Below are 17,727 nucleotides of genomic sequence, written 5' to 3' on the forward strand. Positions count from 1 at the left end.
GCCTCATCAATACTTCAGAAGCTCCGTGGAACCCATCCATATCTTGGATGCTTAATTCTCTGTTTTTATTTGGGATTAACGCCTCATCCTTCAGATCACTGTCTTTCAAATTGGCTCTAAGAGATGAATCTTCCAAATAACACACAGAGGTTTAATCCCTCGATTCCCATTACTGCCAAGAGCTGTAACTGCAAATCCCTCTGCAGCTGACCCCAAATTTACCCCTTGGTGTTCAAAGTGCCAATTAAATAATAAAAACTGAAACCGTGGTCAGATGTAATTAGTTTGAGAATAGAGTTTTATAATGTGCCTCATGCCGAGCAAACAAGTTAACCATTCCGATGACAGACACACACGATTTGGGCAAAGAGAACAGAGCTCTCAGACTGGAACTCTGTGTTGTTGGTCAGGATGTCTCCTTCTGGGAATGGGAAACTGAGGATGCAAACGCTGGCTCCAAATGGTTGAAAGTGCAGTTTATGGGGTAGCTTCCCCTCCCCACTCTTGCATTAAACATGTCTTTCAAGATTCCAGCTGGTCTAGGCTTGACTGAAAATGAGGCATATTTTAAAACAGGACCCTGATAGGAACAGACTCCGACAGTGTTACTGTTAAGTTATCTGACTGAAAAGCAGTTCTTGTTTGGAAGGTTGCTGGGTATTTCTTAGCCCACTTCTGAAACAGTATTACTCTCAGTGGTCCCTAGTAAAAACAAGTCCCTGGTCCTAGCCACTTTTGGGGACCAGGTGTGCTCCTTGGTTGTACATCTCCGCTTGGCTGATGGGGGCTGGCCTGAGCTGCCCAACCTTTTCTGTGTTTCTCTTTAGACTGTGTGGGGTTATGTCAGATGGCACAGTAGGGAAGGCATCTGAACCTGAGGCTATGGACTGCATCAGGTCATGAAGTCATTCTGTTTCTGTTATTTCTGCTTCTTCAGCGTGGGGAGGAGGAGAAGGAAGAGGGAGGGAGAGACGTGTGGAAACAAGGTTGACAAATTCTCAACTACACAGGTGCTAGGTCATGTCCTGCTCTAATATTTCAGCTCTTTGATTCAGAATTCTCTAATTTTCTCAAGCAAGCATTGCAAAGCCTGGCACAGTCAGAGAGTTGACTTGTGCCATTAAAGAGTTGTGCCATTGAAGTCTTGGGGATGCTACTTGAGTGGGCATCCATCCATGCAGTCACTGCATCAGCGGTCTTTGACATACAAAAATGTGGGGGAGGAAGGGAGAGAGGGAGGGAGGAGGGAAATACTTGGGTATGGAAAACAGAAGTAGGAAACTACAGTTCTATTGAAAAACTATCGGACTTAGCAACGACAACCCACGGGAGCTACACGGAAAGCGTCGGTGAGGGCCGGGGATGCAGCTCAGGGGTAGAGAGCTTGTACTGCATGTGCAAGACCCTGAGTTGAATGCCTACAATAGAAGAAGGTAAAGCAAGGAGCAAATAAAGAAACAAAAGAAAGGAAGGACCAAAGAAAAAAGCAAGGAAGAGAAAGAAAGGGAAAGATTCACAAAAAAGACAGCTTCTAAATCACTTCCAACCTGGGAGTCAGGATATTGCTTTGAAAATATTTCAATGCTAAAGTTTCCTTGTAAAATATTAAGAGAAACTGGTGAACTTGTTTTTTCTTAACGTACAACTCGATTTCTCTCACGTACAACATAAATCATTTAATGTATCGCTTGCAACCTTAGAAAGGCAGACATATTCCATCCAAGTCTGTTTATAAATTCCAATCTTGTAATGGATTAAAAACTGCAGATAAATTAAGTCACAATAGTATCCTGTACATGCATTAAGGCTGGTGACTGCTAAGGTCTCTTGAGTATCTACAAATAGGAAATCACACGCAGATCACTGTGTCTGGAGTGTCTACAACATTAAAAAAAACTTGCATTCTCTCTTTTTTTTGGCGATACAGATTTCAACAGTAACTTTGGAAAACTGTGAAAAATGTTATTTAAAAATATATATGTATATGCTACTGCACAGTTTCAAAGATGTGTTTCATAAATAATGTTGCTGCATTGATTAAATTTATAACAATGACTGCACTTCCAAGGTGATGTGAACACGCAGTGACTTATACTCAATATTAGGCACTATTAATATGTCAGGCGTACTACAGTCTTATGTTAGCTGTACTGTACATGTATATTTTCAAATGTATGCATTTATACAAACTGTCTACTTTGTATGGGTGTCAGAGATGTACGTAACTGCTACATAGCACACACACCATTGTTGTACATACGGGACATGTTTTAGTGCAGGAAGTCTCATTGCATTGCATTCCATGTGTTCAATGTAGCACACAGTTTGTCAACTGTTTAGCGTACATTTCCAGTACATTCCTCTTTAGAGAGTGGGTCCAAGTTTCCATTTGCAATTTGGATGTTTCCAGAAGTGTCTGTTCTAAGCAAACCTCTCTCTCGCACATCTGCAGAGGATATTCATCTGTGCAGAGTCCTAGCTAATGCAGAAGTTTGTTCAGGAATACTTTTAGGCTCCTCCCTTTCAAAGTCAATTCTACCACTGTGACAAAGGGTGGCATCTGCTCAGGTCACAGGAGGTAAGACCAGTTGGACTTTGGTGGAATGTTTGAGGAAAGAGTATGTCTTCAAATAGAAACAAGCAGTAATAAACTTTATATTGATATGTAAAAACTTCTGGAAGGATACAGATCACCGGACTGTGGTCATCTCATGGCAAGTGAGGCAACCACAGACTTACATCATCTACACTTCAGCATTATTTGAATTCCCATAATCAACATGTAAGACTTTTATAGCCATAAAACATAAGAAAGATGCTTCAGTTTGCAACCCAGCTTAAGAAAAGCAATGTGTTATGGAGGACTTTCATGGCATCAAGTGGGAGATGGTTTCTTATCAGAATTATCAACCTTGAGTCCCATCAAGCAGAAGAGAGTTTTTTCCTAAAATTGCCTACATTGGGCCTGACACATGCTCCATGGACGAGGCAAGACAAAGACAGGACCTGGACGCTCTGACTATGTCCCCAGGAGACCAGTTTCCACAAGTTTTGTTAGGAAACAGGTCCCAGTGTGTTCATCAAACCTATGCTAGTGCAACTAGTCAGAGGCCACCTTGGTAATTTGATGTGGCTTTTCCAGGGATGTGGATTTCGTGGGTGCCACAACTAAGCCTACAACTTTAAAGAAAGTTGGGACTGGAAAAGCTCCCCAAAGTCACAGAGAGGCCCTGAGGGTATTCCTCTATGTGGGAGTTTGAACTTTTCACCAGAATTCACCGAGAGCAACTAGAACAAAGTCTCACTCCTGTACAAAAGGTGATTCAAAATTTCTTATATTCAGATTTGAGACATAGGGTAGGATCACAAACCTGCCAACAGTTAGTGAAAGGGATGTGAGGAGCACGCTGGATAGATAAATATAAACGTGGGAATGGAGGTGGAGCGTTCTCATCTCAAGACTCTGAAACCTAAACTGCTCCAAAATCTAAACCTTCTTGAGCAGTGACATGATGTTAGTGGAAAATTCCATACCTGACCTCATGGGATGGCTTACAATCAACATTGCAGACATTACCCTCATGTATACAAAGTATATATGAAATGTAAATGAATTTCATGTTTAGATTTGAGTCCTCTTCCCCAAGATACCTAATTATGTATTCACAAATATTCCAACATCTTAAAAAAACATTTCTGGTCCAAAACATCTGAAGTCAATGTACTGCTAAAAATTTCAAGTGTTTGAGGGTCAAGGCCAAATGCAAATCCCACAGAGTTCAGTTTGGTACAGATCACCAAACCATGGTCAGCTGAATCTGCACTAGGATCCGGGGAATGAGAGCAGTCTTATTTGTCACCTCCTGAGAAGGCTAACAAAATGGTAATGTGAACATAACCAAGCTCACAGGGACACATACTGTATGGCCCTGCCACCTTCAACAATGGACTGCAAGTAACTTAAGGACATTATTTTGTCTTTAAAGTGTGGCAAGATGCACCTTGTTTGCAGGACTTGTTACCAATATTTCAGATCCACATATATTTAACAAGAAGACTAAGTCTAGGGTATGACAAAACATGAGAAAACAAACTTCAGACATAAACTGTAAACAAGATGGTGAAAAACTAAAACATAAACTTAAAAAAACAAAACAAAACAAAACAAAAACCCAAAAATAACCCAGAAAAGAACCATGGTCAAGACATAAACATATTAGATGCTCAAGATATATGTAAGACACTGATCGTTGCTACTCCAAATATAGAGTTGTAATCATCAAAGGGATAGCTTTCCTTGCACTGTGAACAGTTTAACAAAAGCTTGAAAAATATCCCCCAAATCGAAATGCACTCCAGGCAAGTAGCCACACACCGTGTGCAAAGACCATCACAGCGGCAAACCGCTCCTAGTCTTGTAAGCAGTGGCCAGGTCTAGGGATGGTGTGTTCCAGACAACGTCTTCATTTGGCCAAGGGAAGTTGCAAGAAAGCTATTGCAGAAAGACTTGGAATGTGCAGGCTGACAACAGCCAGGTGGCTCCAGGGCCAGAGTCACAGTGCAGCAGGAAGAGGAAATGTGTGTGCCTGGAGGGCTTACTGCCACAGGGGCGAGCTTCATCCTGAACCAAAATGGTCACTCTTGCTTTTACGGTTGTTGAGCTTTCACCGAATCCTGGGGCTGTGTTTTTTTTTTTTTTTTGTACTATGTGGGGACTGGGCAAGGGAAGTTTGTGGGACTCCACTGGCTTATAATGTATTCTGTTCGGTGGATAATGAGGGCTGGGGGAAGGTAGGAGAGGAAGGGCAAGGCATTTGGTAACATGCAATCTAGTGAACTTCTGGCACAAAAATAACTGACTTGTTTCCATTATTCAATTACTCATTAATATACAACAACCAAAAGTAATTGGGGACTTGTATATAATACTGAAAGTAATCAATAATATAAGAGCTAGGTTCAACGCATTCGGCAGTTATGCTTTTGTGTGCTGGATCATGTCAAGTTCAGCAGCACACGAGATTTTGGTGGAACTTTCTAAGAAGGCAATGGCTTAGCACTGGGGGTGGGATGTGTCTGTGGGAGTGGGAGCACATGTGTGCTGCGTGGATTTCCTCCACTGAGGAACCTCTAATCACTTGTCTAGCTTGGGATTCTAGGAACCAGACAGAGAACATGTGTTTTGAAGAGCTGTTGATCTTAACACACACACACACACACACACACACACACACACACACACACACACACACACACTCACTCACATTCAGAAGGCTTCATACGATCCCACACCTAAACACACACACCCCAGAAAAAGATCACTGTTGGAGTCTGAGGAAATGTTCACCGCAGTTTGGGAAAAGCTGTGGGCTAGGAATATCAGCAGCAGCACAGTGTCCAGAAACATTGAGCCACTGAGGAGAGGAAAATGCAGTCTGGCTCAAGGGCATGGTCCCTAGGACAGGTGTGCGCTGCTCCGAAGCCAGTGCAGGCCTTGCTGGGAGTACTGGACCAGGTGTTCCATGCTGCTGTGCAAGGTGACAGGTCCCATGAGCAAATCCAGGTCATTGAAGAACTCTAGGAGACAGAGAGACATGCGAGGGAGGAAGTCAGGGTCTGGGTGACTTCAGAAAGAATCCACTCATGGTTTTAACCACTCTCCACTGTTTATGTGGCTTGGCATTCCCTGGAACAAAATAAAACCCTATATCCAAACAAATGTTTGTTATTTTGCCACATTTCTGTATCCAAATAGCAAAGAGTCTATGTTCCAGCCGCTTTGTCCTGGTAGGAAAACACTTTTCACCTGATGTCAGTGTGACTCAGCTGTCCGTTATTCCACTGTCACCTTCCTGGGCTGAGACCCTGAAGAGGGTCCAATGAGTGGTGCTCTACGACAGTGGGTAAGTCAGAGGTCAGGACCAAGCAGTCACCTCTGCTGAAGTTACGTTCTAGCTTGGGATACTCTCTGTGTGTGCTGTCTCCTTTATTTTGTACCTAGGTACTTCCTGGGAAAGGTGGTGGGTGGGTGGAGGGAGGACAAGCCAGATGAATCATGTGTGTGGTGGACAGAGACAAATCCTTATGGCTGCTCTGCTGTCACAGGTGAGTCACTGAATAAAGTCCAAGAATATGAGAGAGAGAGAGAGAGAGAGAGAGAGAGAGAGAGTGTGTGTGTGTGTGTGTGTGTCCGTGTGTCCCTAAGAAAGGAAGGGGGTTCAGGGAAGACTGAACACTGGAGGTGGCTGGGAGAAGGAATCCAGGCATAGGACAGAGGAAGAACAGGCTATGGTAGGTGGACAGAACCGAATTTGTACCCTATACGTGTCATTGAGACCTCTGAAGGAGGTACCTAGCAGGTGGTGGGCAGTGCCATCTGCAGCCTGGCTCGCTCACGGTCTCTCGGGCTGGGCAGGACTATCTCCATACATTTGCCTGCTTTGCTTAGCCACTTAACTGTCTTTTTCAAAACCCTCGCCCATACAAGTTCCTCTGGCGAACTTCTCCTGGTGGCCTGAAGCCTCCTGTCATGCCCACTGGGCTTTCAAGCTGTACCACCTTGGAACTCATATCAGCCATTCCCTGTACTCAGGGCTCATCTGTGCCACCCGTCCCTCATCCCTCTGTGGACCCTCCGCTCTTGTCCTTGTGAGTTTGTGCTATCATCCGGTTATAACCATACTCCTGTCAGAAGATGACCTTGATCGGCATTCTTACCTGTTGCTGTGGGGAGAGGAATGAATCGTTCAGTTTTTCGTATATCAAGATACAATGGCTCATGCCTGTGATTTCAGCACTTCAAAGACTGAGGCAAGAGGATCATCATGAGTTTGTGGCCAACCTGGGCTACCTGGTGAGTTTGAAGCCAGCTTTGGCTACCTAGTGAGGTCCAGGCTACACGAGGCTATAGAGTGAGACTCTGTCTCAAAAACCAAACCAAACCAAAATAAAACAACAAAAAAGAATCTTTATTCACCAACACCCCTAATTTAGCTTCTATAACTCTATCTTAAGTATGTAGTAAAATCCAGGTAGTGGTGGTGCATGCCTTTAATCCCAACACCTGGGAGCCAGAAGCCAACCTGGTTTACAAAGTGAGTTCCAGACAGCTGAGGCTGTTACACAGAGAAATCCTGTCTTGAAAAACCACACACACGCACGCACGCACGCACGCACACACTCACTCAGAAAACAATGATTTACTGAAACATTATTTGTCACAGGTAGAAAAAGAACTAGAAGTAACTTAAATGTCTGACAACAGGGGATGGATTGAGAAATCAGGCTACTTCATGATTCTATAAGCACAGTATCAAAATAATGTCATATATAATTGTGACTGGCCACCTAAAAACCTTTTCCTCTATATTTTCCCATGTTTCATAAATTTAACCATGGAAAGCACCCATTACTACATTAAAGTTTTATTAGTGTGTGTGTGTGTGTGTGAGAGAGAGAGAGAGACAGAGAGACAGACAGAGAGAGACAGAGAGGGATGGAGGGAGGAAGAGAAAGAGAGAGGAGAGAGACAGAGTGTGAGAGAAAGGGAGGAGGTGGTTATGCATGCTGTGGAGCTCAGAGGATAACTTTGGAGAGCTGGTTTTCTCCTTCGACTGTGGGCTCCAGGGACTGAATTCAGGCTGTCAAGCTTGTATCCACTGAGCCATCCCACTGGCCCCTATCATTTCTTCTATCAGCAAAACAAGTATTATTTTAAAAGTAGTAATTCACTACTACATGTAAGATAATCTCTTCTGTACAAAGAGATTGTTGTAAGCAAATAACACTTTTTTTTTTTTAAGATAAGGTCTTAGTTACGTAGCCCAGGCTATCTTGGAACTCCCTTTGTAGCTCAAGCTGGACTTGGATTTGGAAATCTTGCCTCAATTTCTGGAGTACCACCAAGCCTGGCTAGCAGCTTGAGCAGGAAAAAAAGCTGGTAATATTCATATTCATTCATTTCACATATTTGTTATTTTTGGAACCCCAACTGTGTTCTAGGAGCTAGGCTAGGCCTTGGGGGGCACAAATTACAAGGAAATAAGTCTATGTGCAAGAAGCCCACTGTCTAAACTGGAAAACGCCACGAGTGCACATCGACACCCGTTTGCATCTGAATTCGCACCTACAGCTGTGTGTATCTGTCATCTAATTGGCTCCACATGCTCTTCCACAGTAAGGACAAAAGCAGGTTCAGGCAGCAGGTGCTAGTTTTTTTGTTTTTTGTTTTTCTGTCTTCCATAAACCACGAAATTTGATCAGGGCAGATTTCCCCATACCTAGGTAGGTCCCCATTCCCCACGGGCTGTACACACACCTCTGTTTTCCTTGGCCAGGTTGTCAGCCATCTCCCAGTAGTCGTAGCTGTGGAGGATGCTGTTGGTGATGCTGACGTGATTGGCTGCCATCTGGTGAATACGCTGGGGGATGCTGACGATGGTTGATGGGGACAGGGCGTTGGAGCTGGAGAGGCTGCCCTGGGACCCCACGGAGCTGGTGGGAGAAGGGTTGGGAGACATGGGGGATGGGCTTCCAGTGCTCCTGGAAGAAGAGAGGTAGAAAAGCCAGAGTGGAGAGGTTGGGAGCAGGCGAGGCGGGCAGCCCCCTCGGGGCAGTGCGTCATGCAAGGCATGGCTTATTGCGTTTGGGAAAAGCGAACTTACTTGCCACTGGACCCCCATGGGGATGGGGCTTGGGCAGCTTTCGATGAATTCTGCAAGGAAAAAAAATATGGACAGTGAGTGCCATTGGCTACGTCTAACCAGTGGACAGCAGCATATTTTAATGTGACTGTTGGAAGGAAATAATAAGTAAAGGTGCGATTGAAAGGACTCAGGCATTATGCTGGCCTGCCCCTGCTACCTGGCAGAATGCACTCAGGCAGTGCTCTGGTCAGCCCAGGGTTCCATGAGTACAGTCTGCATGTAAAAGGACCCCTTTAAAAGACAGACCCCTGCCCACTTACACTCTCTTACTCTTTGCTCTCTCCTCTCTCGCGCTCTTACCCTCTTCCTCTCTCTCTCTCTCTCTCTCTCTCTCTCTCTCTCTCTCTCTCTCTCTCTCTCTCTCTCTCTCTCTCCTTCCTTCCTTCCTCCCTCCCCCCTCTCTCCTCCCCCTCTTTAATAAACTCCTTGGTTAATGTATCTCTTGGTTAGTGTTCCATCTGGCGCCTTTCTAACTTAAGCGAAAGAACAACCGTGACAATCTTCACTACCATACTGTAGGTCAATGCGGACTCCCAGAAATCAGATCTGGGAGCTATACTCACAAGGCTATTCTTCCCTCCATGGAAGCCAGTGTGTATGAATGAGTGTGCATACGTGTGTGAGTGTGCGAGCACACATGTACACAAGTGCCTTACCTAGCGGAGGTTTTTACAAGCAAATTTTAGGCACCAAACTATCCATAACGGCAAAGGTCGGTTGAAAGCTGAACCAGTCTAGAGTTTTCATTGGAGATTAGTCTAAATCTTCTGAAAAGAGTGGGAACTCTTCCCCATACCATGATGAGAATGCCTTATATCTAAATTTAGGGATTATTTACAGACACTTTCGAGGGAAGTTTGCGATCAAACCCTATTGTTTCAAATTATGAAGTTTAAAACTCTTCCTCTTAATGCTGGGTATGGCAACACACACCTTTAATCCCTGAACTTGGAAGGCAGGCAGATCTCTCAGTTTGAGGCTAGCCTGGGTCTACAGACCAAGTTCTAGGACAGCCAGGCCTACACAGAGAGACCCTATCTCAAATAACAACAACAACAACAACAGATTATTCCTCTGACAGGAATAAGAGAATATTCTTAAAGTGATAGTTTCAGATATATTTCTTAACAGGAAGTTTAAAAATTCTGATACTTATTGATATCTTATTACTAGCATAAATACGAACACAATTAATAGTACTGAGAGCTTTCATTGTGACATGCAATTTCTACTTATTTGTCTTTTTGGTAGTACTGGTACTGAACCCAAGTGTTACAGGGAGGCACTCTACCATTCAGCTCCACCACTACCGCTTGGCATACTTAGGAAGCCAGATTTAGGTTATTATATTCCATGTGCTAGGCATTTGCATCAGGCATTTACATGTTTTTCTGATTGGGGGTGTGGCTCAGCCACACAGAACTTGACAGGTATAGGAGATCCTGGGTTTAATCCCAGGCACCACAAACAAAACAAAACAAAACAAAACCAGAAACAAAGTAGCAATAAATACGTGAATAAAAACAAAATACAATTTTTGATATTTTGCATGTGTATGTATGCCTGAATGTATGTGTATGTATGCATGTGAACATACCATGTTATATGGAAGTCAGAGACAACTTGTGGGAGTCTGTTTATCTCCTAAATGTGGGTCCTGGGGACAGAACTTAAATCATCAGCCGGGCTTGATGCTGAGTGCCTTTATTCACCGAGGCGGCACACTAGCCCAGCAAAAAACGTTTAGAAAGGCCTCTCTTAAGCAAGGGATGTCACCAAGTGCAGTCAGGTTTCCTGTCTGAGAGCCCAGGCTCCTGCTGTCTGCATGGCTATCAGGGGGAGTGACAGTCTCTATGAGGCTTGCGCCATTTCCCCCTCCCGCCCTCAGCCGTTCCTAAGACAACGAGCTTCTGGCAGAAGGAGCTTCCAGAAGTGGCTGGCCGTTTATTTTCAGTGCAGGAGCCGCCAAGGTGGCAAGATCTGGTCTTTCGGGCTCTCAGCAAGCATAGACATGAGAAGGAATCAGAAACCACCACTTTCACCTGTCTCACGGAGAGAGCTGGAGCAAGAGTGCCGTGCTAGGGGATCCCCTCTCCTTTCCTGCCAGAATGGTCCTGACACACCTAGGTGATGAGAGACTCCTTCCTTAAGTTCCTTCAACTCAACATTCTGGACAGAACACAATGTCAGAGAGGGAGAGAGGTCTGGGAGTTGCAGGAATAGTTTACGAAAGGATTTTGAATGGGATGGGAGTCTTTTGATTCTTCCTCTAACTGTAGCATCAGGACCAAAACACACTGTAGGAACAACGTTGTCTTCCCAGAGACATCTATGTACTGCTAAGGCGTAGTGCCCACAGCCAAATTATCGTCACAACCCAAAGGCTTCAGGCCCCAAACTGTATTTAAAAGGTCCTTGAAGTCTTGTATAAAGGGCACCTACTAGGTACAAGCTTCAATATGAAGGACACGTTTTGGAGATCCACCGAAGGATGTGGCCAGAACTTCAAGAAGGGAGATCTGAGATGCTCCCGTCACAAAGATGGTAAGAGCAGGGTGATGAATGTGTTCACTAGCTGGCAGCATCTAACAGGCCCACAGTGTACAATATTACCAAAGCATCATATTGTACACTATTAATATAACCTGCCACCTAAAATATACTTCAAAACATAGAATTGATGGAATGGAAAGCCAATAACTTCTAGAAGGGACTATGATTTCCTGTTCTGTTCTCTTACCCATTTTGTTCATATTTTTGGACTGGATACAAACATTAAAAACTATTTTCAACCCCTTAACAGTTTGTCAGAACTCCCTGGGATCACAAAATTCAGTGTACTTCTTTATCAAGCATTTTTGTTTTTACTGTGCTGTAATAATTCACCTCGTAGACTCTGAGTCCCTGAAAATCACCATCCCTCATGTGTATGTGTGTCTGAGACAGGACTCGCTAAATACATATGTGGCTGGCTTGGGACTTGCCATGTAGATCAAGTGGCCTGGAACTTGCAGTGATCCTCCTGCTTCTGCCTCCTAAGTGCTGGGATCTCCTGTCTCCAGGGATCAGGGGGGCTCGGCAGCAGCCATTCAGTATGCATAAGCAGAAAGCTGGTCATGTACTAGACAAAGCCCAGGAAATCTCCAACACGGCCTGGCCATCTGACCGGTCTCTAAGCCATGCAGGTTGACAATCAAGGGTTCGGAAATGATGGCTGTGTGCTTGTGTGTGTGTGGAGATGGTGGTGGTGTCATTTCAAACAGAGAAGAGGCTCAGAAATTTTGAATGAGTGGTTAACTTCAGGATCACTTTGCAACACTACATCAAAAAAGGTGCTTTTTATTTGTTATGTGTTCTTCTAGTGAAAATAATTTAATTCTCTGAGATAAAAAGTTGCCATGGTTGCAATTCAATCCCTCTCATTACACATTGCTATCAAGGGTCTTGGAGCTGTAACAAGCCATTTCCTATCTTTACAAATAACATTTGCATCAAAGATTAAATCAGCTACTAGAGACTAACTAAGGGGACTGGGCCTAAGTAGTTACTTCCAGGAATTCTACATGGACATAAGGAATTACATCTGTTCTAAAGACCAATCCCCAGGTCACTGAGGGCGAATAATTGGACATTCTTTGTTTACAAGCCGTAAAAATAAGGACACGAAGGCAGGGGGACACATTAGCTGGGCTCTCAAGGCCCATTCTCCCTCCGAGTCCTACAAGCCACAGTGTGTCATAAATGGGTGATTCTGGAGAACGGAGATGACAGGTTTAGCCTCAGTGAAAAGGGTTGGATGAGGCCTCTCAGGGAGAGCTGTCAGAGAGACCGCTGAGCAGGAGGAGACATGCTGCTTATTTGCTAGACAGTACCTTGAAATAGTCGATAAGTGCTTTTGAATACTTTACAGCGTGGTCCCTTTTGAGTCGAAACATCCGCCAGTATAGGAGAGCCAGGCATCGGTAACTGTAGTGGAAGAGGGGAAAGGGACATCCTTTACCCTGAAGCTTCAGAACAAACCCTGCCGTTTCCGATGCAATACTTCCATCACACTTACACTTCCAAAACGTTCCCAATTAAGTATATGCATGAGTATTTGATGCTCCTTTTGTTAAAAAAAAACCCAACCATAATTCAAAATCCCAAGGAGGCACTCCATACATGCGTTTACCACCAGATGACGTGTAAGAGCAGCTTTGACAGCTCTTTGTTGAGAACAGGGTCAGGCTGCTTTCTCCTCCCACCACTAGGGGGCAGTCTCTCCCCATGAGAGGCTGTGGGAGCGCTAGCACACAGCCTGCACGGCTTTATTGGGTGAGCTATTGGCTTTGCAGACCGGACAGCAATTTCACAGATTTTTATTACCTCTGCTTGTTAACGCTTTACTAGATTGTAATGAGTTCAAATAAAGTGCACCACAAACAACAGAAGTACTTACTAATTGGAGGCTAGTTACATTTGCTTATTGTCTACAATGTTTTGTATAATTATTTATGTCATACATATATCCCAACATTAATTATTAATCACCATCAATTTATTAATCCCACTATGGCACTCCAATCATATTTAGCATTTTCTGAGGCTAATTCTCTCTTCCCGGAGCTTTTCTCTCGTAATTCTTCCCCAGCTGAGATTAGGTATTGGCGTGCTAGAACCCTAACAAGCCCAGCACAAGTTGATCCAGCACTTCAAACTCCAGATGAAATTATGTCAGACATCTCCGACTCTCTTGTGTCTGTGTGGCTGCTATGCTGCCTGGGAGTTCATTTGCTTTTCTATCTCTCAGATTAGATCTTGAGCTCGATGAACCCCACTGAGAGCAAAACACTCTGGAAACACGGACACAGGGACAGGAGAGAGTCAGAGAAGGGCCTTGCAATGGGAGGAATGGGATGGGGCCTTCGGAGCAGACGCACAGTCCTTATTACTGTAATCCTAAGCACGGGGAGATCGATTACCCATTAGCCAGTACAAAAGAAATGATTTTATTATCTAAGCATAGCGAGCTAGCCGCCCTCAGTTCAGTGTATTGATAACTCTAATGGATTGTGAGTATCCATGCATGCTGATCTGGCATGCAAAGTAACTCGCCAATGATTTGGACTGCAACTAAAGTGTTAAACATGGGAAAACATTCCACTTAGCACAATTCACATTCAAATGAATGAGGCAGGACCTACGAGGTTTTACTTTTGCTTGTATGTATTTGTGTGTGTGCACGTGTGTGCGTGCATATGTGTATATGGGTGTACCTGTGCCTGTCTACGCATGGGTAGAGGCCCGAGATCAGCATGAGTGTTTGTTGTTCTCTCCCGTATTTCTCTGAGACCGGGAGCTTGCTGTTTCCGGTTGCCCTGACCGGACAGTGACACTAGTTGCTCACTGTGATCCTTTGGTCACTGCGAATTCAGGGTAAGCGCAGTCAAAAGTGGACCGGACCTCTGGGCTGTTGGAGCAGCTTGGTATCAACGGGTTGGAGGTATTTGGGGGTACAAGGCAGCTCGGCACCCTGTCTGCAGAGCTGGGGTTACACTCACCAAAGCGCAGCGAGTTGTTTGTCCTCTGGTGTGGCGTTGGGGCCTGAGTGGGTTTTTAGCCTCATAGCGTACCTTAAAAAAAAAAAAGACAGCCAAGAATTAAAAAGCCCTTCGGGCTCTCTCCACTCCAACTTACATGCTCTTTCTCTTCTTTTCCATTTGTGTGCATGTGTGTGTCTGCATGTGGGTTTATGTTAGTGTGGATGCCCACAGAGGCCAGAACTGGGTGCTGGGTCCCCGGAGCTCAAGCCACATGTGGTTGTGAGCCGTTCATGTTGAGTTCTGGGCCTGGAACTTGGGTTCTTAGCCGCTGAGCCGGCTCTCCAGCACCAGCACATAGGTGTTCACAGTGCCTTAAAAGCTAGCCGATGGCAGTGTGGCGGTGACTGAAAGGAGAGGACTTTCATGATGCTGTGCCATTTCCGCTCTTTAATGATAGGAAAAACTCTTAGGAGGGCTGCAAGCTCATGAGCCATTCGCCATATGGTGACGTGTCCATTTTTTCTACATTTCAACTTACGCTGAGTCCCTGAGAACGGAGGTGACTCTCATCCAAGTACTGAGGTGGATACTTAACTTACCTTTACCCTTGTTATATGTAACACTTACCTGATGACACTAGAGCTGGCTGTAATATGTTTCAATGTCTATTTTTCTGGGTTCTGACAAGTGTTTTGAGAAGCAGGGGCCTTTTATGGAGTAGGAGGGCTGTGGCCACTGTTTCTTCTCAGGGGAATAACTGCTCGCCTGCTCAGAACCTTGAGAGACGAGGCGGTGTGTGTATGCAATGGTGATAGGGTCCCAGGGTGAAATCCCATCTCAGTAACTCAGAGTTCAGACAGATGTGGTAACATGTTTGAGTGTCTATTTCCTAACCTGTAAAGTGAGACTACTACATCAGTCACAGAGCATGTAGAGGTTAGCCCAGCTAGTTTGGGATGCTCCTGGCTTGCTGGAAATGACTGAAACAGTAATGCTATCCATCCTCTGGCTGCAGGGCTACAGGTTCCAAGTGCAGTCCTCTGCAGTTTCCCCTGAGCTTGCCTTGGATAAAACCCTGCCTGTGTGGCCTACAGTTTGATGGTTTCAGTGTCTTACCTAGCTGAAGCACGCATGTCTTTACTGCCCCTTCTTCTATGTAATGCAGCCTTGTTACCACGTGGTGGGATAAACGTTGTTTCAACTACCAAATACGATCTACGAAACTCACTGGAAGGAACAGTTATTGTATACACAGCTATACTTCTGTTCTTTCCTCCCGGACATGCCAAGATCCCTTCCTCCACTATTTGCTTTTCATTGAGGAAGTTCTTTCAGTTTTTTAAAAAAATATATTTTAATTTTAGTTGTTTTTATCAGTTTACAAATAAGTAGGTTGTATTATGGTATTTTCCAAGGAAAATTTGTTTTTGTTGTTTCTCCTTTCCAACCCTCCCTCATGCTCTGAGAACATGAGAGGGAATCAAGGGTTTCTTCCTTCCTTTTTACTCGTGTCTGCTAGAGACCATTGCTTCCATCTTCCTTAGCTTGGCCTAATGCTGGGCAGCCCCTTCTTTCTTGAAGATAGGCACACTCCCTCCTGTCCCAGAGAAGAGAAGAGACCACCGCTGTTCTCCAAAGTGGTCTCATTAGTGACAACCTGTCTTCTTTTTCTCTGGCTGCTTGCAGGGTTTTGGGTTTTGTTGTCACATGCTGTTATGTTGTGACTTGGCATGCAATTCCTTTACGTTTATCCTACTTGGCTTTTTGAACCCGTCTTTTGACAAGTTCAGTGACTTCCAGTCATCATGTCTTCTGAAAACTCTTATTGTTCTGTTCTATTTTCCTCTTATTCTGGGGCTCAAGTGATACTGGGTGGGGTGGGGAGTCGGGTCTTTTCTGATTATGTTTGCTGTAGTTTGAATGCGACCTGGAAGCTCATGGGTTAGGAATATAATTCCCAACATAACAGTGCTCAGGGTGAGAATCATAAGGGGGCTTTATCCTCATGAATTGATCATGGTCCTTTGCCCTCTGGAACCCTCGGGAGGTAGGAATTCTCTCACTTATAGAGCGATGCCACTGCTCCTGCCCCTGGCTCCCCAGTGTCTCTTAGTTAGAAAGCTATGGTGGGTAAAACACAGATTTAAATGGCAAAATAACAGCTCCTTTTACAAAAACCCTAATTGCAGAGTTTTCTTTTTTCTTACTAACAATGCATAACTAGTTACATTTTATGGGGTACAATCTGAAACTATGATACATATTCATATTGTGCACTGATGAAGCCAGGGTGGTTAGCACAGCAACCTACATGTCTGTCTGTCTGTCTCCTCTTTCTCTTTCTTTTTTTTTGGTAAGAATGTTAACAAACCAACCAACCTCTCTTGAAGCTACACTGAAACATACCTTATCATTAGACGCAGTCATTCTACAGGCAGGAAAACCCTTGTCTTCCATTTTCTGGGCAGTGAGGGGATACTACTCATTTGGAACTATGTTCTCTGTGAGCAAGGTGGTCTGCATCCTCGAGTGCAGTGTGTAGCACACCTGCATCCTGTGAGTCTGATAGACTTCTGTTGTGGCTATGATTTATGTGTTCATTTTATTGCATGAAGGGTCTTTAAGCAGGACATGACACTGAAACTCACTGTAGACCCCATGGCTTAGTTACTTAGCTTAACCTCAAATATTGAATAAGTACAAACTACATACCAGGGTCTGCCTGTGGTTTCAATTCCCTGTTGCTTAGTGATACACTAATTGTCCATTTATATGTTTTCTTCTGAGAAATGTCTACTTAGGTATACTATACATTTTAGGATGAGGTTATTATTGTTGCTTTTTCTTACCACTTTTGAGAAGTAGAATGAATGAATATGTTTATTCATCTGATTGATGATGACTGAACCCAGTGGCCTGTGCAGCCAGTCTGGTCTACCATAGACTTACATCTCCATTTTTATTCCCTATGGACTTTTTATTTTCAAGCAGCTTAGAGATTCAATGCGTTTTAACACCTACCACTTCCTAGATGAGGGGACACGGGGGCATGTCCCTTGGACAGTCAAGGAGGCTTTGAGCAGGAGATGCCCTGTTTCACACAGAAAACAGGGAGGCACGTGAAAGTTTTGGCGAGTGAACAGTGGTCCCCAGTGGTCAATACTGCAGGTTGACATCCTTTTCTTAGTATTCCACACATGTATTTATGGATACAGCCTTCCTGGTCCTCACTATGTTCCCTGCTGGAAGCAGATCTTACCTGATGAGCTCCACCGTCTCGGAGTACATGGTATATGGAGACTTGGACTCCATCGGGCCTTGCTCCATTGCGTTTCCACACTCGATGAAGGACAAGGCTGCTTCGGCATAGTTCAAGGCTTTCCCAAACTTCTCCACCTGGCCAACAGAATCAGTGGCGTCTTTCTTAATAAGAAGGCTTTTTTTTTTTATTAAAAAACAAAACAAAACAAGGGGCACCACAACATAGTTTATATGCCTTG

The 17,727-nt window shown here is 44.3% G+C and overlaps 1 protein-coding gene across 3 annotated transcripts in view; it reads right to left on the minus strand.

Moving 5' to 3' along the window:
• Nucleotides 1-280: 280 nt before the first annotated feature.
• Nucleotides 281-17,727, minus strand: part of Aff3 (AF4/FMR2 family member 3) — a 471,135-nt gene continuing 453,688 nt past the window's right edge. For all 3 annotated transcript variants that reach the window (XM_040729442.1, XM_040729441.1, XM_040729440.1), the window contains 6 exons: nucleotides 17,487-17,623; nucleotides 14,246-14,317; nucleotides 12,578-12,671; nucleotides 8,664-8,713; nucleotides 8,318-8,541; nucleotides 281-5,577 (listed from right to left, as the gene is read on the minus strand). In XM_040729442.1, coding sequence (XP_040585376.1) covers nucleotides 5,456-5,577; nucleotides 8,318-8,541; nucleotides 8,664-8,713; nucleotides 12,578-12,671; nucleotides 14,246-14,317; nucleotides 17,487-17,623 — 699 coding nt within the window. In that variant the 3' untranslated portion in view covers nucleotides 281-5,455. The remainder of the gene's footprint in view (nucleotides 5,578-8,317; nucleotides 8,542-8,663; nucleotides 8,714-12,577; nucleotides 12,672-14,245; nucleotides 14,318-17,486; nucleotides 17,624-17,727) is intronic.

The sequence above is a fragment of the Mesocricetus auratus genome, unplaced genomic scaffold (genome assembly GCF_017639785.1).
Source record: "Mesocricetus auratus isolate SY011 unplaced genomic scaffold, BCM_Maur_2.0 Super-Scaffold_100021, whole genome shotgun sequence".
Classification (NCBI taxonomy): Eukaryota; Metazoa; Chordata; class Mammalia; order Rodentia; family Cricetidae; genus Mesocricetus; species Mesocricetus auratus.